The following is a 24303-nucleotide window of genomic DNA, read 5'->3' on the forward strand; positions in this document are numbered from 1 at the left end:
TAAGAGGTTAATGCAAACTGATCTTAAAGGTAATAAATATGTCAAAATGAAGCAGAATCCTTCACTGGCAGTGATGATGTTCTAAACAGATCCAGGGCATCTTGTTGAAAGAAGGAAATGGTCACTGTCCAGTCACACCAAAAAGCTAGAAGGCTAACTGCAGCATTAAGAGCAGCCATTACTCTTTGAGATAAGTAGTAATTACACTCTGAAGGATGTGAAATGTATTTGAATATTAGTAGCTTGTTGGTTTGACTTCTGAGCCTGGCAATTTGGTTGCAAATCATTCGAGGAGACAATTTGGTTTCATCATCATTCGAGGAGACATTGTCAGCGTGTTTTGAGTTTTGCTTGTCTGTCAAAACACAGATCTTTAAATACCTTTTGATGAGATGCAAAGTAGTTTGAATGTTGTTTGTTCAGATATTTCTGAATTATGGTCTGATTTCAGACTGTTTGACTGGCTGTCTGTTGTTGCTGGGCTATAGTTAAATAACATGTGTGATGCAGATTAGGATTAGACCAGGGGTGAAATTCAGCAACTGGTTCTGACAGGTTTTCAAGAACCAGTAGTGGAATATTTGACTGGTTCAGAGAACCAGCAAATATCACCTCTAGCTGGCCCCAGAATGGGGTGGGAATGGAGATTTTGCAGCATCCTTCCCGTCATCCCCACCAAGCCACGCCCACAGAACCAGTTGTAAAAAAAATTGAATTTCACCACTGGATTCAACTCTAGTATTACACATCACTGGATGAAAAAAAAAATATCTGTGGATAAGATGTGATATACTTGGTATAGCTTTAAATGCTGCAATAGTAAGTGTTTTATAATTCAACTTTTCTGGAAGCGATTCCAGAAATCAGCAATATAGGAGGTACCACAATAGAAGAACATGATCACTAATATATGATGGTACTGAGAAAAGTCATGTCCTTAAATATTGGATAACAACAAAATATTCATTTTAAAGTTCATGAAATAATGCATAGAATCTAGGAGAAATAATAATGAATGATTGCAGTAAATTGGACCTGAAGTAAACACAAATGAAGATATGCCAAAGTAGTCTGTCAAGAAAGAGATACAGAGAATCATGATAATGGTAAATTGATAATGGTAAATGGTAAATTGGATCTCAAAATGTTATTCCCAATTAGGGTGTCCTCCTCTAAATGACTTATTAATCCATTCTTTTACAGATGTTTTCTTATCTAAACAGCGAAACAGAATGATTATGGGCAGACAAAAAAGCAATGTGATCGGTACTGATTTATGATTACCTGCCAACTTCCTCACTAACTATATCAGAAGCTGACAGGGAGCATCAGAAATCACTCTTCCTCTTCAGCTAATCCACAGTCTGCTATTTTTCTGGAGAGGGGGGGGAATTAGGAAGTGAGGAACTATACAGAAAACTATGCCCTCACTCCCCATTCCAGAAAAGGGTTGACATCTAGTAGTCCCCAGCCATCCTACCATCATAAGGTCATAAGGCCTTGCCCCAGCCAACTCACTGGAAGGCAGGAAAGAAGATGGGGATACATCTCTCCTCTTTTCCCTTTTGCCACACAACTACAGGTATCTAGGATATGTGCAGTCAGAATGTGCAGTGATGCTGAAGTAACCACAGCTTTTTCAAATTTCAATCATATAGGAATTATGGTCCCAGATAGCCCATTTAAGATAAGTTGATTCAAAAATTATTGCCCTGTTATGCACTGTTTTGCCTAATTGAATTTACAAACAATCAGATACAAGAGTTTTAGTAGAATATAGATTATCTGGCATTGGGCTTCATCAGAACTTAAAGAATTCTAAGTACAGCATCTATTTTGCAGTTGTAGGATTCTTCTAAAAGAAGCAATGCTTCCTCAGATGCTGTTATATGAGTTACAGAAAGCAGACATAGAATCAAAAAGTTAAAAAGACTAATTGAATCATGTTGAAAGTTGCATGAATAAATAATGCTACTGAGTAAAGAGCATGCAAGGAAGTTGGTTTCTTTGTAGAAGTTGAATCTATCTGTATTTTAGGGAGTAATGGTATGTTCCTTGCAATAAAAGGGTTTTATTAAAATTCTATTTTGTTTCAAGTCAGAGATGAATACATACAGTTCTTCATAAAAACAGCCATTCTTTCTTGTGTGATTCTTCCTCATAAATGAACCACACATTGATACAGATTGCCTAGTTTGCTTCTTTTTCAAATGTTCGCAAGCACCAATTTTAATTAAAATGCCAAAAACAATGGTCTAATAAGGGTAGGACAGTGTTTTCCCTTTCCAGAGCTGCATTGTTGACACAATGCATGTACAAAAATCGAGGAGCCTGCATCAGAGCGGCACAGTACTGCTTTCATCCTTTCTCTCCATCCTGCAAACACCTTACTCACTCTCTAGGAAGCAAAGTTTTATTAAAAGACAGGGATGCAGAAGTAATCAAACATATACTTAGGGCTAGGCTTTGGTTATCAGACTATAATCTAAAGCACACCCCTATAAACCCCACAGAAGACAAGGAGAATTATTTCTAGCATGTTTACTAGAGAGCCAGTCCTGCTCAAAACTATACAGGTAAAACCTTAGCAAATAAAGCATTATTGTACAATATTACAATTCAGCATTTTATAGTTGATATTCATTTATTTTAGACATAAGTCCGAGAAACATGTGAACTCCCTTCCTAGTAACCACTCTTAAGATGAGGCTACATAATTTCCCTCTTTTATTTAGTTAATTTTAAGCAGTACTTCTAACTAGTTTTCCTCCATGTTGCTCTTTTGTTTCTGGATTTTGAACTTTTTATTGTACCTTACTGAGTTTTATCTGATGCATTTTCTCTGCCAGCAGTTGTTGGGCAAAGGCTATAATACCTAAGATCTGTAGTTAAAATGGATGTAATAAACTATTATTAATAAGTGCCTATTCCTTGCCTGCCTTTCCAAATGGGAATACATTCAGTCTAAAAGAAGGAACATTTAACAGCAAGAAATATTATGTAACTATCCTACCATAATAGTCACCAAGAGTACAGTTTACTATTGTTTATTATAGGAAAAACACACCTTAATTTATAGCATTATTCAGTCCCAAACCATGTACTTAAGTTAGCTAAACTAACAGTAAAGAGAAAAATATATCTGAGCACAAGAAGCATCCCTCTTGAAGTATCTCCCTCAAGGCGCACGTATTTAGAAGTACATCCAAAGCTTCTATCTATCACCTACCGGTATAGTTTGAAAATAATCATTGGGGAAAAGTCCAAACTGGAATGCCACAAATTTAACAGCTTAAACTAAAGTATATAAAAATACAGTTAATCAGTACATTAATGATATCTGTACAAGCAGTATTATTTAACCTGTAATCCTATGTGTATCACTTGGGAACAATGAGTTCTGAGTAGGCATTCATGGGATGGCCCTGGAATGGCTTTATTAAAGCAAATGAATTCTGAAAACAGCAGAGATGAACCAGATTATGAATAGGAAAAATCTATACTCACAAAAGACTGTAATTATTTATCTGCCTATTATTTGTAAGGAGTTTCCTGAGTTTTGTGCAGTGCTTAAATAATTATACAATAATAAAAACTCTGTCAGAATTGTCATGTTAAATAAAGCACTCTCTTCAATAATGATTGTACAATCAATAAAGTTTTGTGGTTTAAAGGAATACATATTTAAAAGCACTAAATGTATGATAGAAGCAGGTGTGTGTGTATAAAGATTGTAAGAATCACACATATACACATCTTTAAAAAGCAAGATTTATGAAATTTGCAAATCTATAAGAAAATATGACCCAACATGTTTTCTTGAGACTTCAGACAATAATTTGGATAGCCAAGAAACAAAATAATGGTTTACTGAACAATTTAACCTAGCCAAGCAAGCCAATGCATGCCTTCTGTTACAGTCAGTGAGACCTTTAAACTGGATTTTTTATCTACTTATTGCACCCTTATGCGATACACATGTTGTTATTTGATGTTGCTAAAGATATTGTAGTATCATTTATTTATAATACACTTTTTATTATTTTTATAAATAACTCAATAACTGATTTCTTTTATTTTCCCCATCTGTGAGGTTGCTTAGGATAAGAGTAAGTGACTGATCCAAGTCACCCAGATAGTTTTCATACACACGGCAAGACAAGAATTCCCAATCTCCTAACTTCTAATCAGGTGCCTTAACTGCTAGATCAACCTGGCTATCAAAATATTATAAACTGTTCTATATTATATATATAATACATTATAATATAAGAATTTTATGTAATATGTGCATCTTACAAATACAGAGAATAGTGGAGCTGTTTCTATTCTGTAGCTTCCTGACATGGGAAAAGCTTTGATAATACAAACTGAATCCAGATCTAAGTGAAAACTGCAGGGCATTAGTCCTTTTCCTTTAGTGCTAAGTTACAGCTTAGTTCCATGAAGACATTTCAGCAATATCTTCTTTAAAACTTAGTCAATAAAAATTTATACTGCTCTTACCTCAGCTGAAAAAGTCACAATAATCACTACATGGCAGGGGTGTCAAACTGGATTTATTTGAGGGCAAATGATTGATTGGCTGGGCTGGATGTGGCCCACGGACCTAATTTCCTTTCCTGTCTTGAAGGAACGCGGGAGGGGGAGGAGGGGGAAACGCGTTGGTGACGGCTTCATCCAACAGCCTCAGCTCAGCTGAGCTCCGGACTGGGTTTTTTTTTTTTTTTTTTTTTTGGAAAAAAATATATGCTGGCTTGTTTCTTCGAAGCCTCTCCGTCGAACTCGGCCTGATGGGCTCTTGGTTTGTGAGACAGGGTGTTATTGTGAGCTCAGGGAAGAGGGGAATCAAATTACGCCCGGGGTTGGGATCCATATCTTGTCGGTGGGTGCAAAAGGCAGATGCATCTCCACGCAGCTGCCCCACCTCCCCGGGGAGCGGCAGGAATGATAGGCAGCGCCAGAGTGGTCACCCTGGCCGGAATCTTCGGGCCCATCTGGGAGGCATCTGGGTGGAAATCTGGATTTGAACCTCTCCTCCTGTTTTTCCCCTCCCTCTTACATGCCCCCTTGGTGCAGCGGGCTACTGCCGGCGAAAGGAGTGGGACGGGCGACATTGCACAACTGGGTAAATTATAAACCACAGATTTTAATCCTATTTAATTTGTAATGGTATCAAATTTAGCTATAAAGTGGCCTTACCTACTTTTTTTTCCCTGGGCCTGCTAAATTCTGGTCCCTGGTAATACAATGAGTTAAATGCATTCTGGCCTGGATTTCCTATTGTGCAATTTGTGTCATGGACTTAATCATTTTAAATTCCATAAAATGCCAGTACACATCCTTTCTGCCAAGAGATCAGAAAAAATGCTCGAATCTTCTGATATTTAAATGATTTATAATGTTGTTTAGATATATAATTTGGATTACATTTGAAAGCTATGCATTGATTAAATACTACAGAATACAAGCAGTTCTTTCTTTTTTGGTTTTAGAAAAGGATAATTCCCCTTTTAGCCAGGCTTTTTGAATTAGATTATGGTGATGTTAACACCAGTTTTTAAGTAGATTTCAATTTTTTTTAAAAAAAACCTTTTAGCTGCTTTGAATACCTTGGAGATGAAAAGATGGGGTACAAACTTAAATAACAAAAAAATAGTACATTCATTTTGAAAAATAAATGCAAGACTTGATTAATTTCATATCTTTATTTAAAATAGTTTTGGCATGGCATATGGTTTTATCGATTCAGTTGGAAATGATGTGGATGTTGTATCTGATTCTGAGGTATATATATTCTTAAGTAACATAACATATAGCATATAGTCCAAACTTGCTAGACTATTTAATTGATCTTACTACTTTAAAGGGGGAGAGTTTCATGATAAATTATTTTATTACATTTATGTTGCATTATATATTATATTTATTACATTTATATTTCACATTATATATTTGTATTGTTATTTTAGTGTTTATTGTCAATTTTGATAGATATTATATTGATATATCAATACTGATTTTACTCATACTAAATAACAATTACTGCTATTATTTATCAGCATTAAATATTTACAGTTTTTAATATTGAGTTAGTCGTATTTTAGAATAATAGGATTATCTTTTAATAGGATAATTGGCAAAATCTAATTCAAATGTGATGGGTTGCATTCCAAAGGAATGTGAGAGGACAGGTTGCTTGCAAAATGCCAGGACCCAGGACCCTGTTGGTGCCATGTCTCTCTCTAGCCAGTCTAACAATGTAAAAGCTGAGCAGAAGTCTTTTTTTTTTTCAGGGTGAGCGGAAAAGTATAGTGTTTGAGTGGCACTTTTCATGCCTGGCATTCATCAGGCTGAAACCTCGCTCGCAATCGGCGCTTGACTCTTGGAATGTTGCGCAAATGTCCAGCAGACGTGACAGCAGTTCAAACTGTTGCTCTCTTAGGTGCTCAGGCATGAAACTGTGCCGCTCAAACACTATACTTTCCCGCTCACACTGAAAAAAAATTAGAGGGAACATTGCCTACAACATCCTGCTGGCCAAAACTCTGCCTGTTTTCAGCCTGAACAGCCTCCTGAAGTATTTTACCAGCTAAAACAGGATGTGGCTCGTGCCTCACTTTCACCCTCCATGGCCTCCTGTAAACTCTGCTGGCCAAAAGCAGGCACCGCGGGCTGGTCCTTTGATATTTCCAGGTCAGCCTGGTAAACCGGATTTAAACACACCAAGGGCCAAATCTGGCCTGTGGGCCTTGAGTTTGACACCCCTGCCCTAGAGAAATACATGTAGTAGTCTCTAGGTTTTTGCAGTCAAAAACTGGAAGACTCCCTAAGTTCTCAATACAAGTATTGAATAAAGCCAAGGGGACACAGATTTTAGTCTTTCTTCATCCATAGAAGCTCCTTGGGCCACTTTCTCTCTCTGAGACCAGACTGCCTAAGTGGAGGTTGCTGTGAGGAGAGAACAGATGCAGGAGGAAAACGTTGACTCCCCACCCCAAAAAAATTAAAATAAGACCCCATTTGTTTATTTTGGCAATGGCTGTAAAGGAAATATTTACACTTTTCTCTAAAATATTATTCTTATCCAAATTATACATTCTAAGCAGATTATTTTTAAAACAAAGGTGCTATCCCTTTCTTCAAGTAGGCAACCTAGTCCTTTTATCTTCTTGAAAACTGTGGGAGGCGGGTTAGACTGATAAGACAGTTAATCAAGGTTACCAATATTGTCTTGGGTTTAATTTTAATCTGCCCTATTCTAGTTTCATGTTGTACTGATATGTTCAACTAACTAGAGTTAAAAAGAATACATGTGTAAAAATGTTATAGTGCTCTTTTTATGTATAAAATAAAACCATGATACATAATAAATCAGTTAAGATACAGGACAAATGTGTTCTGATTAGTCTGCCTTTCTTTGCATCTGGGATTTGTTGTTTTCATTTGGGATTTTTGAGTCATTTGCTACCCCTCCATTTCTACTTTTAGGAGTCTAATAAAAGCAAGGATACAATTATGATAGGGGAAAAATAGCATAAGGAGCTTAAAACACAGTCCCCCTCATCAAGTGCTAATGCAAACATTTAACATTCTTTGGTTTCTTTTTTTGATATTGACATCCAAAAATTTAATTGATGTTTCTTTTAATCATCCTGCTTGTGAGATAATTCATTCATGGTATTTCCAGGATTTTTTTCCCCATAGTGCCCCAAAATTTCTCTGACAAGTTACAAACTTGTTTGTTTAAATCCTCCTCGGATGCATTTGGGGAGATCTGAATTATTATTTATAAAACAGATCTCTTCCTTAACGCCACAACACCCCTCACTGGCAACCAGAGCGTTCTTTATCAAAGGATGTGTTGGAAGGTATACAGCGGTATGAGTTGTGGTATATTTGGAAAAGGTGGGCAGAGGGATTAAATTCTTGTTAAAAACCTGTTTCTAATGAGATCAGGATTGAGAAAGTTAACATGCAATCTCGCGGCAGGTCTGAAACTTAGGACCTCGCTGTAGAAATTAAGATCCGTCAAGATCTCTGGAGGCCTCTCTTAATTAAGGACAGGAAGAGCCTCTACGCTCTCACTTTATCCCTCGACAGGTTGTGAAAGAGATGCAGAAATCAAAAGAAACGTTAAGAAGCTACAAAAAAAAAAACACTACCTAGGGTCAAGATCCACGTTCCTACACGCTCTTCTTAGAGATAGGTCGCAGGAATTCCAGAGGGATTTACTGCCAAGTAATTGTAGAGTTTGAAAAAATCATTGTCGTCGTCGCCGCCGCTACAGCCGTCTCTTGAAACTATAGCTTGTCTCTCGCCCCTTACAGAAAACACGAAGGAATTAATAAGCAAAGATGGGGGGGGGGAGTATTTAGCTCTGCAGAGAACCTGATGTCGCCGGCTCACCTTCCCAGTCATGCATTTCTCCAAATGTTCCTTTTACACTGGCGCGCCGCAAACGCAGCGTGTAGGAGAAGTGAGAGAGCGATCACATCGATTGCCACGGTAATCACCGACTCGGCATTTGATTTGTAACAGTGCCGGAGAGGAAGCGGAAGGAAGGCTGTCCCTATTGCCGAGAAACCGAAGCAAAAATAGATAAATAGGTGGTATGAGAAAAGCACCACCTATAGAATGGAGGATGTCTCGTAGAAAAAGTTGCTACTGCCAACTGCGTGGCTTCCCGTTCGTGGGCCTTTCATTATTCCAAATCAGGAAAACACTGAGACGTTTGAAACGAGCGTTAACACTTACTTTAACCTCCGCAGTGCTTGGTAGCATTGCGACAAGCCATGCGACATATCAAAGGTACAACCGTATCTTTGCAATTGGAAGAATAAATTACAAGCTTTCTTCTAAAATCAGATTTATGAGCACAAAATTTCAGGCCACGGTCATAACTTTTTCAGCTCTAGATGTATTCCTAAGAACTACTTTAAAATTAAGGATCATTTCTCCCTTGTTTCCCTAAAAAGCTTATGTGGGCTCTCTTCTGCTACAGATTTTAAAAGTAGGTTTAGTGTCTGTACTTTGCAAATAAATTCTGAGAGGCTTTTATTGTTTTGAATATCTTGGTATAATCTGCAATTATTTGCAGATCTATATTTTGCTACAATGATTTTAAGCAAATCATACTCAATTCTCCATTTTCTGTGGAAACTAATGTTAAATGATTGAATTGGTTGTCCAAGGTCATGAACACAATTTAGGTGTCTGAATACATATCTGAAACAGTTGTAAAGATGGAAAATGGGTACATAGAGAATTTCACGTGTATATCTTCTGAGCTGCCCAAAATCACTTAGGTGGGATTGGAGGGGGGGGGGTGTTTGTAGAAATTAAATAAATAAATAAAAATACCTTCGACTAGATAGGCAGTGGTCAGAAATGCCAAATATGTCCTCACATCCTCTACCAGAACCATGGCCTATGTATAGGTACAAAAGTTTCAAATCGTGCAGCCATATAGTTCATATATAGCCTGTTCACCTTTGCAAAATTACAGACCCTCCAGTAACCAACTAGTTACTCTAGATGATTATTTAATTTATAATTCCATCCACAGAAAACTCAAGAATTTAGGAAATGCAGTTACGAACCATATGGGAGGGGGAACCAGCTGCAGTAAGAATAATGGAAAGTTCCTGCTTAGTGTCTGCTGCAAAGAAGCATCAAAGTCAGAATGACATCAATTGCAACATTTTCATAATTATGACACACATATTATTATCCTGGAAACCAATGCTCCCCTATATCTAATGAAGGAATTGGACAAATTTATCCAGAAGGGGCCATTACGCAAGATGAGATCAGCAAATCATGTAGAGAGCAAGAATCTCAATGGATCAATGCTTTGAGCTTGCAGAGGCTTCTAATTGTATATTGATTTTTCATGCCTTGCTAATCATTTTTACTGGTAAAACAATATTTCTACGCACAATCTGAGAACTGTTCAGAGATTATTATACTCTTTGCGGAGAATTCTGTTCATATGCCTAACTTGCAACTCTATTTTCATGTAGCTTGTTATTATTTACATACCTTTCATTTTATTCATTCTTACCCACTTAAAATTTTGTATCTTGTTGTTGTTTTTTATCTTTTGTAGCGGCTATTGCCTCCAAATCTGGAGCATCTAATCTGCCAGCTTCATCATTTTGTCTTCAGTTATTCATTCTGTAACACAAAGTCTCCAAACCCACATTACAAATTAATCAAAAATAACGTTTCAGCTTATAAAAAGAGTAAGGATGATATATGCAGGTAACAATACTTATTTTTCAATATTCCTATTCTTTTTAATTGTCCTGTTTGTTAAAAGAACGAACTGTGACTCTAATCTCTTTTTCCCAATAAACTGATAGTGGAAGCCATTGCCAATCTTACCAACCCAGTGGTGGGATTCAAATAATTTAACAACTGATTCTCTGCTCTAATGACTGGCTGGGTAGGTGCGGCTGGGTGGTCCTGTGACGGGTGGTGTAGTCAACTTGACATCACTCTTGTTGAGGGCCGCTTCACCTCATCTGGCCCCTTCTTGCCACGCCCAGCCATGCCTCACCCCTCCCCTCCTCTCCTAGCCACTCCTTGTCATGCCCAGCCTTGCCTCGCCCGGCCTCTCCTCACCATGACCACAATTGAGCCCAAAACTTATGTTGCTAAGTGAGAAATTTATTAAATGAGTTTTGCCCCATTTTATAACTTTTCTTGCCAAACATTTGTTAAGTGAATAACTGCAGTTGTTAAAGTTAGTAACACATCTGTTAAGTGAATCTGGCCTCCCCATTCACTTTGCTTGTCAGAAGGTTACAAAAGGGAATCACATGACCCTGGGAGACTACAACCGTTATAAATGTGAGACAGTTTAACCACCTGAATTTTGATACATGACTCTGGGGATGCTGCAATGGTCGTAAATGTGAAAAACGGTCATAAGTCATCTTTTTCAGTGCCATTGTAACTTTGGTCATTAAATGAACTATTGTGTCAAGGATAACCTGTACAAAAATACAAATAGAGCATTATGTTGTAGATGCCATTCCTACAAAGGCTTTGATGGATGGCAGCAGACTTGTATGTGTGTTCAACCATTAATTCAGATGTTTTTATCATGAATCCTTATTGGTTGTTATATACGCCTGGAAAAAAAAATTGTATTTTAGTCCTTCAAATGTAGCATATTTTTATGCTCTTCAAGTATCTGAAACTTTAAAGCTAAAGGCACAGTTCTTTAAGCTTAATCCTTTACCCCCTCCCACCTTAATTAAACAAGCAGTGCAGTGATGGGCTTCAGCCAGTTCACTGAACTGCTCAGAAAGTTAGCTTTTGGTTTCTTGAACTGGCGCAAACCAGGTGATCCCACTACTGGTCATACTTCCTGTTTGTAGATAGTATTGCTACCTGACTAGATATGTGCCAACTAAATCTTTTTATTTTTTAGATGTATCAATTGGGGAATATTTTGATTACACTAATATTAAAAAGCCTTCAGCAATTAGAAAATAATAAATAGTATTCACTGATTTCTACTAGTATATTAAACTTACTGGGATGATTGATATGAAGAAATTAGCATTAGTATATAACTTTGGGTAGGCCTTAGTATGAAAGTTACAGTCTATGATTTCATTCCACTTATTTGTCAGAATGAGAGGTCCTTTGGAAAATGTTGCTATGCTCTGCAGTAGGGGGCAGCAAAGGAACATCACTGCATAAGTGAAAAGACACCAATAATATATTGGACACCAAAAATTGTAGGTATCTCTCTTGATGCAAAGTAAATTGCATAATATTCTATTGCTGTTTTATGTATGAATGAAATTATTCAAGACAATTGTTATATAATGTTATATGTTAAATATTTCACTTCATTTCTTTTTGTTTTCTATGTACAGTATATGTGTATGTATACAAAATATATAATAAAGGAAATGTGAATATTGAAAGCTAGGTAAATTGTGCATGCTAGAAAAAGTTTGCATTCTAGTTTAAAATAAAATGTACCATTTATTTAATTAAATTAGGGTATGTTTGGACCTTGAAAATTCCACATTTGCACAATTATTATTTTCTAAGGATCAATTATCATGTTTCTTTTATTCTTTTATTCCAAGCACACACTACCCGAGAGTATGTTATAATTCTGTTATAATGGCTCATATGGTTAGGTTGCTGGGTTGGAGGTTAGCAAGCTCGTATTTGAGACTCTTGTGCTGCCATGGGATGGGATGAGTTCACCTCCTTTACTCCAGCTCCTGCTGGCTACATGAAAAGAGTCCCCAACTGGGCATCCTCAGGCAACAGTGATATCACTGGCCAATCATTTCAATCTGGAAGCCCCTCGGGGCTTCTGACGTGTATGATGTGAGTACATATAAGGGCCAAATATGTTGCTAAATAAGATAGGATTGGTGTTGAGGGACTATTGAGCTTTAGAAGCAACAATCTAATGCCATATTTATACCTGCCTTCCATGTCCTTCCTCCCTAAAACTGAGAGCAGTTCAGCATCCATATTTATGTAGAATCCAACTTCTATTTTCCTTTCTTTTTAAGACTTCATTAACTTGGGCAAATAGCTCTGAAAAATGCAGTAAAAATCTTATTATAAGATCTCACTAGATACTACAGTTATCATAAGAGAGTCATGTTTGACTTAAATAACACTGTATTTTTCTATCAAAATTTAGGGTCAGATGTAGGAGGAAAAATTCATTTCTGATGTGAAATCAAATTATTTGTCAGGGGAGAGCAGAAACAAGTATCCAATGAACTACTGTATGAATTATATCCTTTGCTGTGATTGTTTTTATTATTGAAAAAGCAAGAAATAAATTTGATGAAAGCAAACTATCCTTCATTTTCTTGTACAACTTGCATACTTTCCACTTTCAGTAATAAAGCCTTAGTGCAATATTTGATTAATTGCAATCTACTTTTTTGAGTGCTTTATCTCTTTAAATACCATTCTAAAGGAATATAAGATCCATTATACTAGAAATAACACAGAAATGGTAAACTGCCAAGCTCTGTTAATGATTTATGGTGCAAATAAAAATTTCCTTATTAATAAATTCACTAAATTGAAATCTCTTTTACCCATATTCCCATTTTTTATAGAATATCAGTAAAGTTTTCTGTATGTTTCTTTTAGAGTTTAGTAGTCTCTAATTTCTAATAACTGAAGAACTCTTCTTAGAAATTACTAGGGAATTGCTAAAACTTTTACTAAAAGTTTATTCACTTTTCAGGAAAAGAAACTTTACAAGTGTGTAATACAAATAATTGCATACCTTCTTAGAAGCCTATTTTACATGCTTTATCAAGTTAGGAATTGGCTTAAGAAAAGAAGTCTTCCAAAATTTAAAATATTGTTTATTTTAGGCCTGTCCCCAAATTATGGTAAACTCTGTATTAGTGACCCAGCAACAAAGTGAATCATCCCAATAAGCCTCCAACATTGCCTTCCTTTCTAACAATTTACTTGTTTGTGGATGTGTGACTAGTTTTAGAATAGCCGTCTTTTTAAAAGACAAGGTCATAGAATAATGCTAAATTTTACTCTTGGACCTCAAATACTTTTCTAGAATTAAAACTTCACCATCATCCTGTCTGTTGGTGCTGTAAATGGTGCTTTGGCTTGATTGAAATCCATAATCTTGCAAGAAGGAATGCCATTTATTCTTTCATGACTAAAGTTGTGTTCCTATGGAAATTGTCCAGTGGAAAAGAAATGAACTATCCTTCTTAATGTTTCTTGATTTTTTTTCCTCATAGGCCCCTTCTCATTTTGAAAAATTATGGAGGACCTCAAAATAACTTTTCTTTCTATGTGTAGTATCAATATTTATTATATTAAAAATTAAAACTGACTCATTTGCTGCCCCTACCACTTCTCACTCTGATGAGTATTATTTTTCAACATAATTTGGCAAATAATTTTGATGGGTCTTGTGAGAATCTTGGGAGACCCTTGGGGTCCTAACACCATGCTTTTAAGAAATATTGCTTTCATTTGCTGGCAGAAGTGATTTCAGAACCACTTTAAAGGTCCATATCTTTAAAGGTCCTGGTGCACCAGGAACTACCAGAGAGCTGAAAAATAACTTACATAGTTCCCACCTTAAAAGGGGGGGGATGAATCAAATAAGCATGGGATTTAACAGCCATTTATCTGAAATGGGTCTCTTACTTGAGTAGGGGTTTGGACTAGAAGACCTCCAAAGTCCCTTTCAACTCTTATCTGTTCTGTTTGTAGAGGGAAGAGCCCTGTTTTTATATCTGCAATGTGCAGAATTAACCAGACATATAGTAATACAGTCTTGAAAGAGTCAAGATGAAAGCAAGAGCTATGTAATAAAACCTCACTTCTTTTTAAAAAAATGAAAAGTAAGGAAATTATTATTATACCTAAATCCATTCCGAGATTAACATTATTTTAATTGGTACATGACTAATAATAATACTAATTATAGTGGCAATGACTTTCTAGTAGTGTTAAGTAATTATTGTACCCTGCTTTTTCTCAGGAAACAAAAAAAAAAGTAACTATTTATTCTCTGAGCTTTAAAATTAAGAAGATTAGTTAGTACTTGGCAGGAAAACCATTAGGGCTGTGATGGTGAACCTATGGCATATGTGCCAGATGTGTCACGCAGAGCCCTCTCTGCGGGCATGTACGCTGTCGCCACCTGGGTTCCATCACGTGCATGCATTCTGGCTAGTTGGTCCAGTGCGCATGCCAGCTGCTCTCTTGTACTTGCACATGTGCATGCAGCCAGCTGCTTTCTTCTGGGTTCTGGCATGTGCATGCGCAAAGATCAGCTTCCCGGTGCATATGCGTGTGATGGAACCCAGAAGTGCAACTGGCCATCGCGTGCATTGGCACCAGCTAGCTACTCTCTTCTGGGTTCTGGTGCTCTGGCACGCTTGCAGTATGTAAGCGCATACGCTTTTGGCACTTAGTGCCGAAAAGGTTAACCATCACTGTACTAGGTCATTTCCAATTTAGAATTCTCTCTCTCTCTCCCTCTCTCTCTCTCCCTCTCTCTCTCTCTCTCTCTCTCTCTCTCTCTCTCTCCCTCCCTCTCCCTCTCCCCCTCCCTCCCTCCCTCCCTCCCCCTCTACCTCTCCTCCTCTCTCTCTCTTAGAACAAGGCAGCAGCAAGAAAACTGATCCTTCATTGATACCAAATCTGAAAGAGGGAGATACACAGGAAAAGATTCCCACATATCATATATTATTAGGCAAAATTGCCTCTTGATTATATATGTGATTAATGAGGATACATCACATTTGACATTTGTAACTACTTTTTAAATAAATAATTCTATTAATAACTACTTTTACTGGAATTATATGGTAATTTGTACAGAATGCGTGGATATCACTAGCAATCTCTTTTAAGCATTGCCAAAACAAATTAGGCAGGAGGAATTACAGAATTATTATTAAGAAATAATTATGTACATTGACATATGCAATGCAAGGCTAACATAATGAATTTGTTTTGAATTAGATTTAGGGCATTGTAAAATGTGGTAGCATAGATTATGGATTTATTACCAGAATCATATATAGATAACAACTCTTGCCTAATCTCATATGTGGATCTAAGAAAGTTCTATTTCTTTTTTAAACTTAATCCAAAATTAATAGTGTCACTCTGAACTTCTTGTTCAAAGGTTGTGTTTATTATAATATCTGATATTCTAAAAAACTAAATAATTAGCAATAGATGTCTGGCTATTCCCTACAGACGACCAGGAAAAAAGTATGCTTTTATTCCACAAACTTTAATTTCAATATTACAGATACTGGAAGGATGAAGAGAGGGAAATAATGAAAATGATGTTATCAGAGATTAATTTAATTCCATTTAGCCATAAAGGTTCAATAGAACTATTGATAAGGAAAAGAAAATGATACCAAGACAATTCAAATGTGAGATCTGCCATCAAATATATTGAGATTATAAATTAAATCCATTCTTGGACCTTCCCTACAGTTTCTGCATGATGCAAACTTCAAAGCACTGTCATTGTTTATAAATAAATAGCAAATACAAATACCCTTGCAAAATCTTAAAGCTCTCATAAAAAAAGATCTTTCTCCCCACTCAGATAAAGCTCATATGCAATGAAGGTGTTCTGTCATGAATTAAGGCAAATATATCGTGTTTCCCCAAAAATAAGACAGGGTCTTATTTTAACCCACAAAATATGGTCTTGGTCTTATTATGGGGGGGTGTTATTTGCCCCAGCCAAGCGGCTGGCCAGCACTGCTCTGACGTGTCCTGTCACCGCCCTGCATCGGGTTGGGCTTTCTTTGCGAGGGGAACAATCTGGGGAGTGAGAGATTTAGGAAGCCGGGGCTGGTGTGGGGCAGTTTCTCCAGTGAAGCGTCTGATTCATCCCCAGGGATGAGCATTTTGCCTCCTCTCTGCCCTGGCTTGGAAGCTGCAAAGGAAGCCTGCCATGCCCGGCAAGGGGGGGGAGAAGAGACAACCAGAGAAACCATGTCTCGCTCCACACCTCTCACTTTTCCTCCATCCCACCTGCCACCTGTCTCGCTAAAGAGACAGAGGGGAAGGGAAGCAGCCTGGATTCTGTTAGCATTGTGGTGGGGAGAGAAATGTTGGGCTGCCTACCCAAGACTTGCAGCTCTGTCATGTTTCTCGCTGTTTTGTCCAGGGAAGCACCCTGTAAAAAAAAAAAAAAAATCTCACAAGTTCAATTTCCATGGGGAGGGCAAAAATGAGCAAAAAACGGGCAGAATTTTGCTCATTTTGGCACACACACCCAGCTCCCAGGAGCACTCTACAAGCTTCCTAAAGGCTATGCATGTCCTTTTTTTTTCTTTTTTTTTTACAAAAAAACAGGCCATTTTTGGGAGGTCTGCAGAGTGCAAAAACTTTTTTTTAATTTGCCGCTTCCAAATCTTGGTGCGTCTTATACTCCGAAGTGTCTTATACTCAAAAAATACAGTACCCTTTCTTTCTTTAAAGTACATATCACACCCTATAAGTCCTGTGCTGCCTCATTTAAACAGTGGCATACCTCTGGAAGAAATGAGCAAAGAACATTGGAAGTATATACACACAGCTGGATCACCCAAGATCATCCCAACTGCCAGTTAAAGCACCTTTATTAGGAATGATTGATAGGAGAATGCTGAACATGGATGACTATGGTGAAGACATCATTTCATAATGCATTGGAGAAAGCAACAGTAAATCATTCCTGGATTTTGTCAAGAAAACTATATGGATAGATAAAATAGTGACTGATGATTTGTTGCCAGATGACATACTCTCAGGTATAAATTAAATTAGTAAATTAGCTTTGTGAACAATCTTTACATTTAATTACGCAAGTTTATATTCCAAATACACTGCAGAAGAAGAAGAGATTGGTGAGTTTTATGGTTAAATTCAAGGAAAAAATGATAAAACATGCAAGAAAGATGAGGAATGCAAAATTGGAAATATTAAGAAGGAAAACATAGTTGGACTGCATAGTCTAGGAAAGAAAAATGAAGCAGGAGAATTACTTATTTCTGCCAATTCAAAGACTTTTAATTGTTTCCAGAACTGGAAGATAAATGTATAGCAGCATTTCAGGTCATTATCAAGTTGGAAGTCAATAGAAAATAATGGGATGTATACAGAAATATGGCAAGCAATTGAGGAATAATTGGTAAAGGTTCTCACTAAACTATACCAACCATATACCAAACAAGAGCCGAGGTGGCGCAGTGGTTAGGGTGCAGGCCACTTCAGCTGACTGTTATCTGCAGTTCAGCGGTTCTAATCTCACTGGCTCAAGGTTGACTCAGCCTTCCATCCTTCTGAGGTGGGTGAAATGAGGACCCAGACTGTGGGGGCGATATGCTGACTCTGTAAACCGCTTAGAGAGGGCTGAAAGCCCTATGAAGCGGTATATAAGTCTAACTGCTATTGCTATTGCTATTTGAAGAACACAGTAGTCAACAGGTTGGAAGAAGTAACTCTACATTGATATGCCAATAAAGAATACTATACAGAGTGCACAAAAATTTGTATAGTATTGACTTCCGTTTGACGATGTGACAAGAACGGCTGGAAAATAGTGGGCTCTGCCAAGCCCTGAGAAATCCAGCCGGTAACTAGTGCCAGGAGACCCTAAGGGGTCATGGCTGCCTTGTAGGGGCAGTGAAGGAAGGAGAGGCACGTTGCTGACCATGAGGAACTCACAATTTCCTCATTAAGTCTGAAGCAAGCTCTCCCGAATAGCAGGGACAATGGCTATTTTAGGCAGTCACAAAGCTGAGACAACCAGGGCCACAAGATTTGTGCTGGAGCGCTTCATGGACAGAACACTGAAATTGGGTGAGATAATTACTAACTTTTACTCTAAAGAACTGATGTCAATACAAGAATATTAAAAGATAACTCCTAAGCCTAAGAAAGTGGCGACTTAACACACACACAGAAAAAGACCCTGAAAATTAAGAATTGAAAGCTCTACAACACAGAAAGCTTGAAAAAAGCTCAAACAATTTGAACAGTGATTTTGGGGAGAAACTGTTCTGTTTATTTTTATTTAAAAAAAACCTGGATTTATTGATAATCAGCTGTTTTTGACAGACTGTTTAACATTGGATTTGGGAATGAGAGTGCCATCTAATGGAAGAAGTACTACAGCACTATTGCCATAGCCTACTTCGTTAAAGTGAACTGAATACATACAAAGTCTAATACACAGAAGAGAAGTAATAACACCTGGAAGACGACCTGACATTGATTTTATGCTAGAAGACAACTTGGATAATTTGAGAACATTTAATGAGGTTTTTTCCCTTCTGAAGACTTTTAAAAGAAACTAATAACTAAACTTTATTAAAATTGGCTATTGGGTTATGGATTTGAAAGATTGAAGAAATCTAGTGGATTAACTTGGATTTGGACTATTAATGTTATCCAACACAACACTCTACGAGTCAAAGAAAAGAAAGGTGATAGTAGAAAAGAGAAAAGGAAAACTAAATAAGATTTTAAATTTTGGACAAATATATAACTATATAAAATGACAAAATAAATAAATAGAAAATTATGCGTATATCTACATATATCATATGAGACAGAGAAACAACACAGTCTAGTTTGAATGTATAAATGTACATGGCAAGAAAAATGAATCTTGTGAATTTACCAGATGGATGGCATAGGGAACAAAACATGTTACAGAATCTGGTACTCCTGCTAGAAATACTTAGAAACGTCCTCCCAGAAAGGAACAACAGAAACAGACCGTAAAGTGGATGTGTGGGGGTCTCTAACAATGCTTAGAACTCTAAGCACATAGTACATATAAGCAATATCCTGAATAACAGGAAGCAAGCTTCCTTTAATCTTCTTGGCTGTCCTTACCAGTCTCTGTATGGACTTTTTATCTGAGGCACTGCTGCCATCAAACCAAACAGTGATGCAGTTTGTTAAAATGCTCTCAATTGTGCCTCTGTAAAAAGTGGCCAGGACAGAAGGAGAAAGATGTGCTTTCCTCATCTGACGCAGGAAATGCAGACGTGGTTTGTATGCTTCACTAAGGATGGACATGTGAAGAGACCAATTCAGCTTGATAAATCAATACTGACTTGATGGCATATGATAAATCAATGCAGGGAAAAGAAATGATAACTGCTCTGGTGACAAATTTTGGAGATATTTATTTTCTTGTTTACTTCAGACTTGAAGGAGATGAGTATACAATAGAACTGTGCAACACTTTGGATTTGAGTAAGAAAAGTGCTTTAGAGCACCTGGGGTATAAATATATTTTAAAGTATTACAGAATAGTGGTACAAGCAGTATACTTTGCATGTGAGCTGAATCATCTGTTTTGAACTCCAGTCAGAAGTATTGCATTGCATTACTATTAAAACTGCAGAACCAGCAGAAAAAAGGACATGACAAAATCGGTAACAGCCAAGAGCAAAAAAAATACCCACCTTGAACTTGTTTCCTAAGCAGTGCATCACTGATACACAGTTATCTCCCAAAAATATTATCAGAAAACAGTGCAACACACAAGTGTAATATGTCAGATATTATGAAAACCATCATGAGCAGGAAATTGAAGCTTTGCAGCAATTTTACTCAGAAACTGCAATTGCCAGATTATGATGGGGTGACTAGATGGCAGGGAAAAGGAAAAATTGCAAAAATTTATTGGCCACGCCTTTTCATAGCTGACAGTGATGGAATTAAAAGTATAAAGGAAAAGAAGCAGGAGCAAGAATTCAGAAACTTTGGTAAAAGTATAAAGCTGCTACAAAGAAAAGAAAAAGCGTTGTACAACACATCCATGTTATTTTTCTTCTAGAATTAAATTATATGGAATTAATTTATGTCTCTCATGATACTCCACTAATATAGGTTGTATGTATGTATCATTCACAGTTATCACTTACTGATACATTAGAAATACATTGGGACCCTTCAGAAATATGCAGGGAGAAACAGTATATGAATAAGTTGCATAAAACAAAAAAACTGGTCACAACCATAATACCAATATTTATGATTTGTTATTATAAATTATGAACTTTGAGAAAAGGCTACTTGCAAATATAGTTAATAGATAAACAAGGGATGATTGGGCAGGAAAGAGATGGATGGTTAAGAAATATAAAAGAAAGAAAAGGAAAAGAAAGAAAAAAAGAAAGAAAAAGAAAGAAAGAAAACAAACAAACACACTGGAATGTCTTCTGCACAAGTCTGGTTGACACATTGAGCTAAGTCATAATACAACTTGGTTTGTTTATCTTAGTTAATCCAGGCATTGAATTTTCTCTCAAATTGTAGAACATTTTGAAGCAGATCAGTTCTTAGAGTCTACCTAGCAGTTTGAAAGCATGCAAATGCGAGTAGATAAATAGGTACCACTTCAGTGAGAAGTTAATGCTGATCATTTGGCTTCCTTGGCTAGGAGATGGAGATGAGCACAGTCCCCTAGAGTCAGAAACAACTGGATAGGGGGAAAAGCGTTACTTTTTCTCAGAACACTGGTTTGATCTTCTGAATCTTCTTATTGTTCTACACAAATTCTCGAATCCCCACCATTGTCTCTGATCATTGTGCACTGCACAGGAAATCAATGCTGATGACATCAAATATTTAAGCATAGTTTTATTATATGTTACAATGTTGAAGAATTCTAGACAGTTTTTCTAGACACCACTATTGCTCTTATTAATTTTTAAAAAGCCTTTCAGAATGGCAGAATAAACAATGCTCTGAATCTTCTTTGCATAGGACTTTTCACCTTGTCCCACTGATTTCTGTGAAAAGGGAACATAAAAGTATTCAAAAACATAAACAGGAGAATAAGGATTTCATTGGGTAGTAATCGCAATATTTATGAACTATCTCCAATATATTAAGGAAACACAATTAGAGTTTCTACTTCATTTACGTCCCTTTAATGGGTTTGCCATAGATATCATACTGGCCTATTGGAAAACATAATACTGGATTAAATATCAAGCCTATTTTAAATCTTCTGAAATATTAAGTATCATGTATTGTCATTGTATTGTTGCATAATCAGAAAAATAGAAAGTTTGCTTCATCATGCAGAGGCTGTCAATAACCTTCATGTACAAAATTTGATGAATACACTGGATTTACTTTCTGTTTACCGTTTTGGTTTCCCTCTAAGCTGACATATTACAATGTTTATATTTTAATCTTCCAAGTAAAACACTTTGAAAGCCAACCTATTAAGGTTAATAGAATGAGCTTGCAATGCCCATGGTTAAGAGAGGAGACACTCTGTAAATTGTTTACCAAACAACTTGTCGCCTGTAGCCATAAGTCCTATCCACATATCATTCTTATTATTTTTCATGAAATTAATTTTTAAAGTGCAGTGTTATTCAAATTTAAGCCACAAATGCCTGCTTTGTTATCTATTGTTATTACAGTCACCTTAAATGCATTAATAGGGAGAAATGTATGTATGTATAACATTAAAAAGCTCTTCATGTGAAAGCATTCTGTTTTTTCCGTACAATGTCTATATGATGCCTACTTAATATAATAAATTGCTGGAGTTACATATTTTAAAACAAGCAAGTTGAAGACAGCAGATAGGTGTTCATCTTTCAGTCTATTTCAAATAAATTATTGAATTCCCAGTAAAACAAAATCAACATTAGAATTAAATGTTAGTGTGAAATTCAACATTTTCCTCACATATAAAACTTACTTTTATTTTAAAAATTAATGCTTTCATATTTAGAAGATAATATGGGTGATGTTATAATGGCCACAGGAAGGGGCTGCACCAAACTTTAAATCACAAAGCCAAAATTAAACAATACATAATATTACAGTGTGTAAACTCAGTCAGTGAGTGAATAGCTTTGTGTATATTTTATCCGATGGTGGAGAATAATTGAAATATTTCAATTTATGAAAGTTCTACAATACAATAGCAGAGTTGTAAGGGACCTTGGAGGTCTTCTAGTCCAACCCCCTGTCTAGGCAGGAAACCCTATATCGTTTCAGACAAATGGATATCCAACATCTTCTTAAAGTCTTCCAGTGTTGGGGCATTCACAACTTCTGGAGGCAAGCTGTTCCGCTGATTAATTGTTCTAACCATCAGGAAATTTCTCCTCAGTTCTAAGTTGCTTCTCTCCTTGATTAGTTTCCACCCATTGCTTCTTGTTCTACCCTCAGGTGCCTTGGAGAATAGTTTGACCCCCTCTTTTTTGTTCTGATCCTTACTTCTACTCCATCTTCCTGTGACTTTTAAAATACCTTCAATATTTAAAGGTACTGAATATATTTAAAATCTGTTTGCAAATTTCAGTTGTTTACTTTAAAATACTTCATTCTTAGCTCCTAAAGCAACAAAATCACATGGAGTATGCTGTAAAAATAATTCTTAAAAAAATCTCTGTTTGCTGAAGGGTGTACTAATATTTCCTTATTTATACATTACCAAGACAACTAAAATAAAAAAGAGATATTTATTTAAGGACATAAAAACAAAGTCATGGAAGTTATTTAAAAAGTCATAAATATAATCCTGATATGCTTTTTGATATGTATATGCCAGTGAGTTACCAGCTGCAGGCTAAGGCAACCAAGTTTTTAAACTGCTATATTCTGTATTCAAATTTTTGTTTATGTTATGCTTATTTAAGAACAACAAAGATATCCATGTTTTGAAACGAGAAATTACTTGCAAAAGGAAAGAAGCAACTTTGAAAAGGAGACTGAGGGGGGCTCTTTTAATTAGTGATACAGTTTACATAAATATATTAGTTGTACTGTAAGCTAAAAAGTTAGAGAAGAAGAGAACCACCAATTTGTAAAACTTTAGAAATGAATGGTAAGTGAGCATTGCTTTAGCAGATTTCAGAATTTTTTTGACAGCTTTTCAGAATGAATATCAATTTAACTTTCTTGTAGGAAAAACATATATACACACATACATTTGCTGCCTCTGTCTATCTCTATCTACCTCCACCCCTCATTCTCATACACACACACACACACACAGAGAGAGAGAGAGAGAGAGAGAGACAGAGACAGAGACAGAGACAATGTTCTTTGATGTTAATACTGTCAAGCCTTTTTTATGAAAGCAGAGATTCCCAGTCTATATTTTGGAGCCACTGTTGGTCCACAAGAGTCCTAAAGCTGATCATTCGTACAGGTTCCGAAGCAAGATAAACATTGTCTTTACAGACCTAAATTAACAGAAATTTCCAATTCCCGTACAGTATTATCTGAAATTGCATAGGATTTGTTGCCTTTAGCCAGTCTTGCAATATGTCATGAAAAACATATTGAGATTTGGCAATTTTACAAGCGCTGGCTATTTCACTGAGCTTACATTGTTTTATTTACTATTATTTATTTACTATTTTTTATTTATTTATTCATTTTTGGAGATTAGGGATCATTTGTATTTCACATCAGGAACAATCTTCAATCACAGTTCGCTAAATAGTTAATGCCTTATTCAAAACTATTTTATTCAGAAGATACAGATACAACTGGATAAGATCAGTATCTTTATTGCAAAATGAATGAAGCTACCCTCACATAGATATGTAGTACGTCAAAATCAAAGCTTATATAAAGTTTTATATCCTGGGGTTTAAATTCTAGACTGTTGCCTCCTATCTTTCCTAGTTAATGGATAGTGGATTTTCCAGTATGAAGGCTGAATGGACAGAACATATTTGTATGTCAGTCAGAATTCAGTAAAGTTCTGTGATACTAGAGGCTAGTAGCAATATTTCA

The 24303-nt window shown here is 36.4% G+C and overlaps 1 protein-coding gene and 1 long non-coding RNA gene across 7 annotated transcripts in view; one reads left to right on the forward strand and one right to left on the reverse strand.

Moving 5' to 3' along the window:
• TPK1 (thiamin pyrophosphokinase 1) overlaps positions 1-8490 on the reverse strand; it is a 392033-nt gene extending 383543 nt beyond the window's left edge. For 2 of the 4 annotated variants that reach the window (XM_032234582.1, XM_032234579.1), the window contains exon 1: positions 8410-8485. In XM_032234582.1, the coding sequence (XP_032090473.1) occupies positions 8410-8425 (16 nt within the window). In that variant the 5' untranslated portion in view covers positions 8426-8485. Of the gene's footprint in view, positions 1-8165 lie in introns of all 4 variants that reach the window. The other 2 variants (XM_032234581.1, XM_032234580.1) reach the window with 2 other exon arrangements.
• Positions 8491-8580: 90 nt separating this feature from the next.
• On the forward strand, positions 8581-12869 carry LOC116520669. 3 transcript variants are annotated; one of them, XR_004256822.1, is made up of 4 exons: positions 8587-8811; positions 9569-10266; positions 11649-11756; positions 12692-12869. It is a non-coding gene; the product is annotated as an uncharacterized LOC116520669 (long non-coding RNA). The 3 variants fall into 3 exon arrangements; XR_004256821.1 differs by having other exon boundaries at positions 8581-8811; positions 10112-10266; positions 11649-12869; XR_004256820.1 differs by having other exon boundaries at positions 11649-12869.
• The last annotated feature ends 11434 nt before the right edge of the window (positions 12870-24303 follow it).

The sequence above is a fragment of the Thamnophis elegans genome, chromosome Z (assembly GCF_009769535.1).
Source record: "Thamnophis elegans isolate rThaEle1 chromosome Z, rThaEle1.pri, whole genome shotgun sequence".
NCBI classification, from domain to species: Eukaryota; Metazoa; Chordata; class Lepidosauria; order Squamata; family Colubridae; genus Thamnophis; species Thamnophis elegans.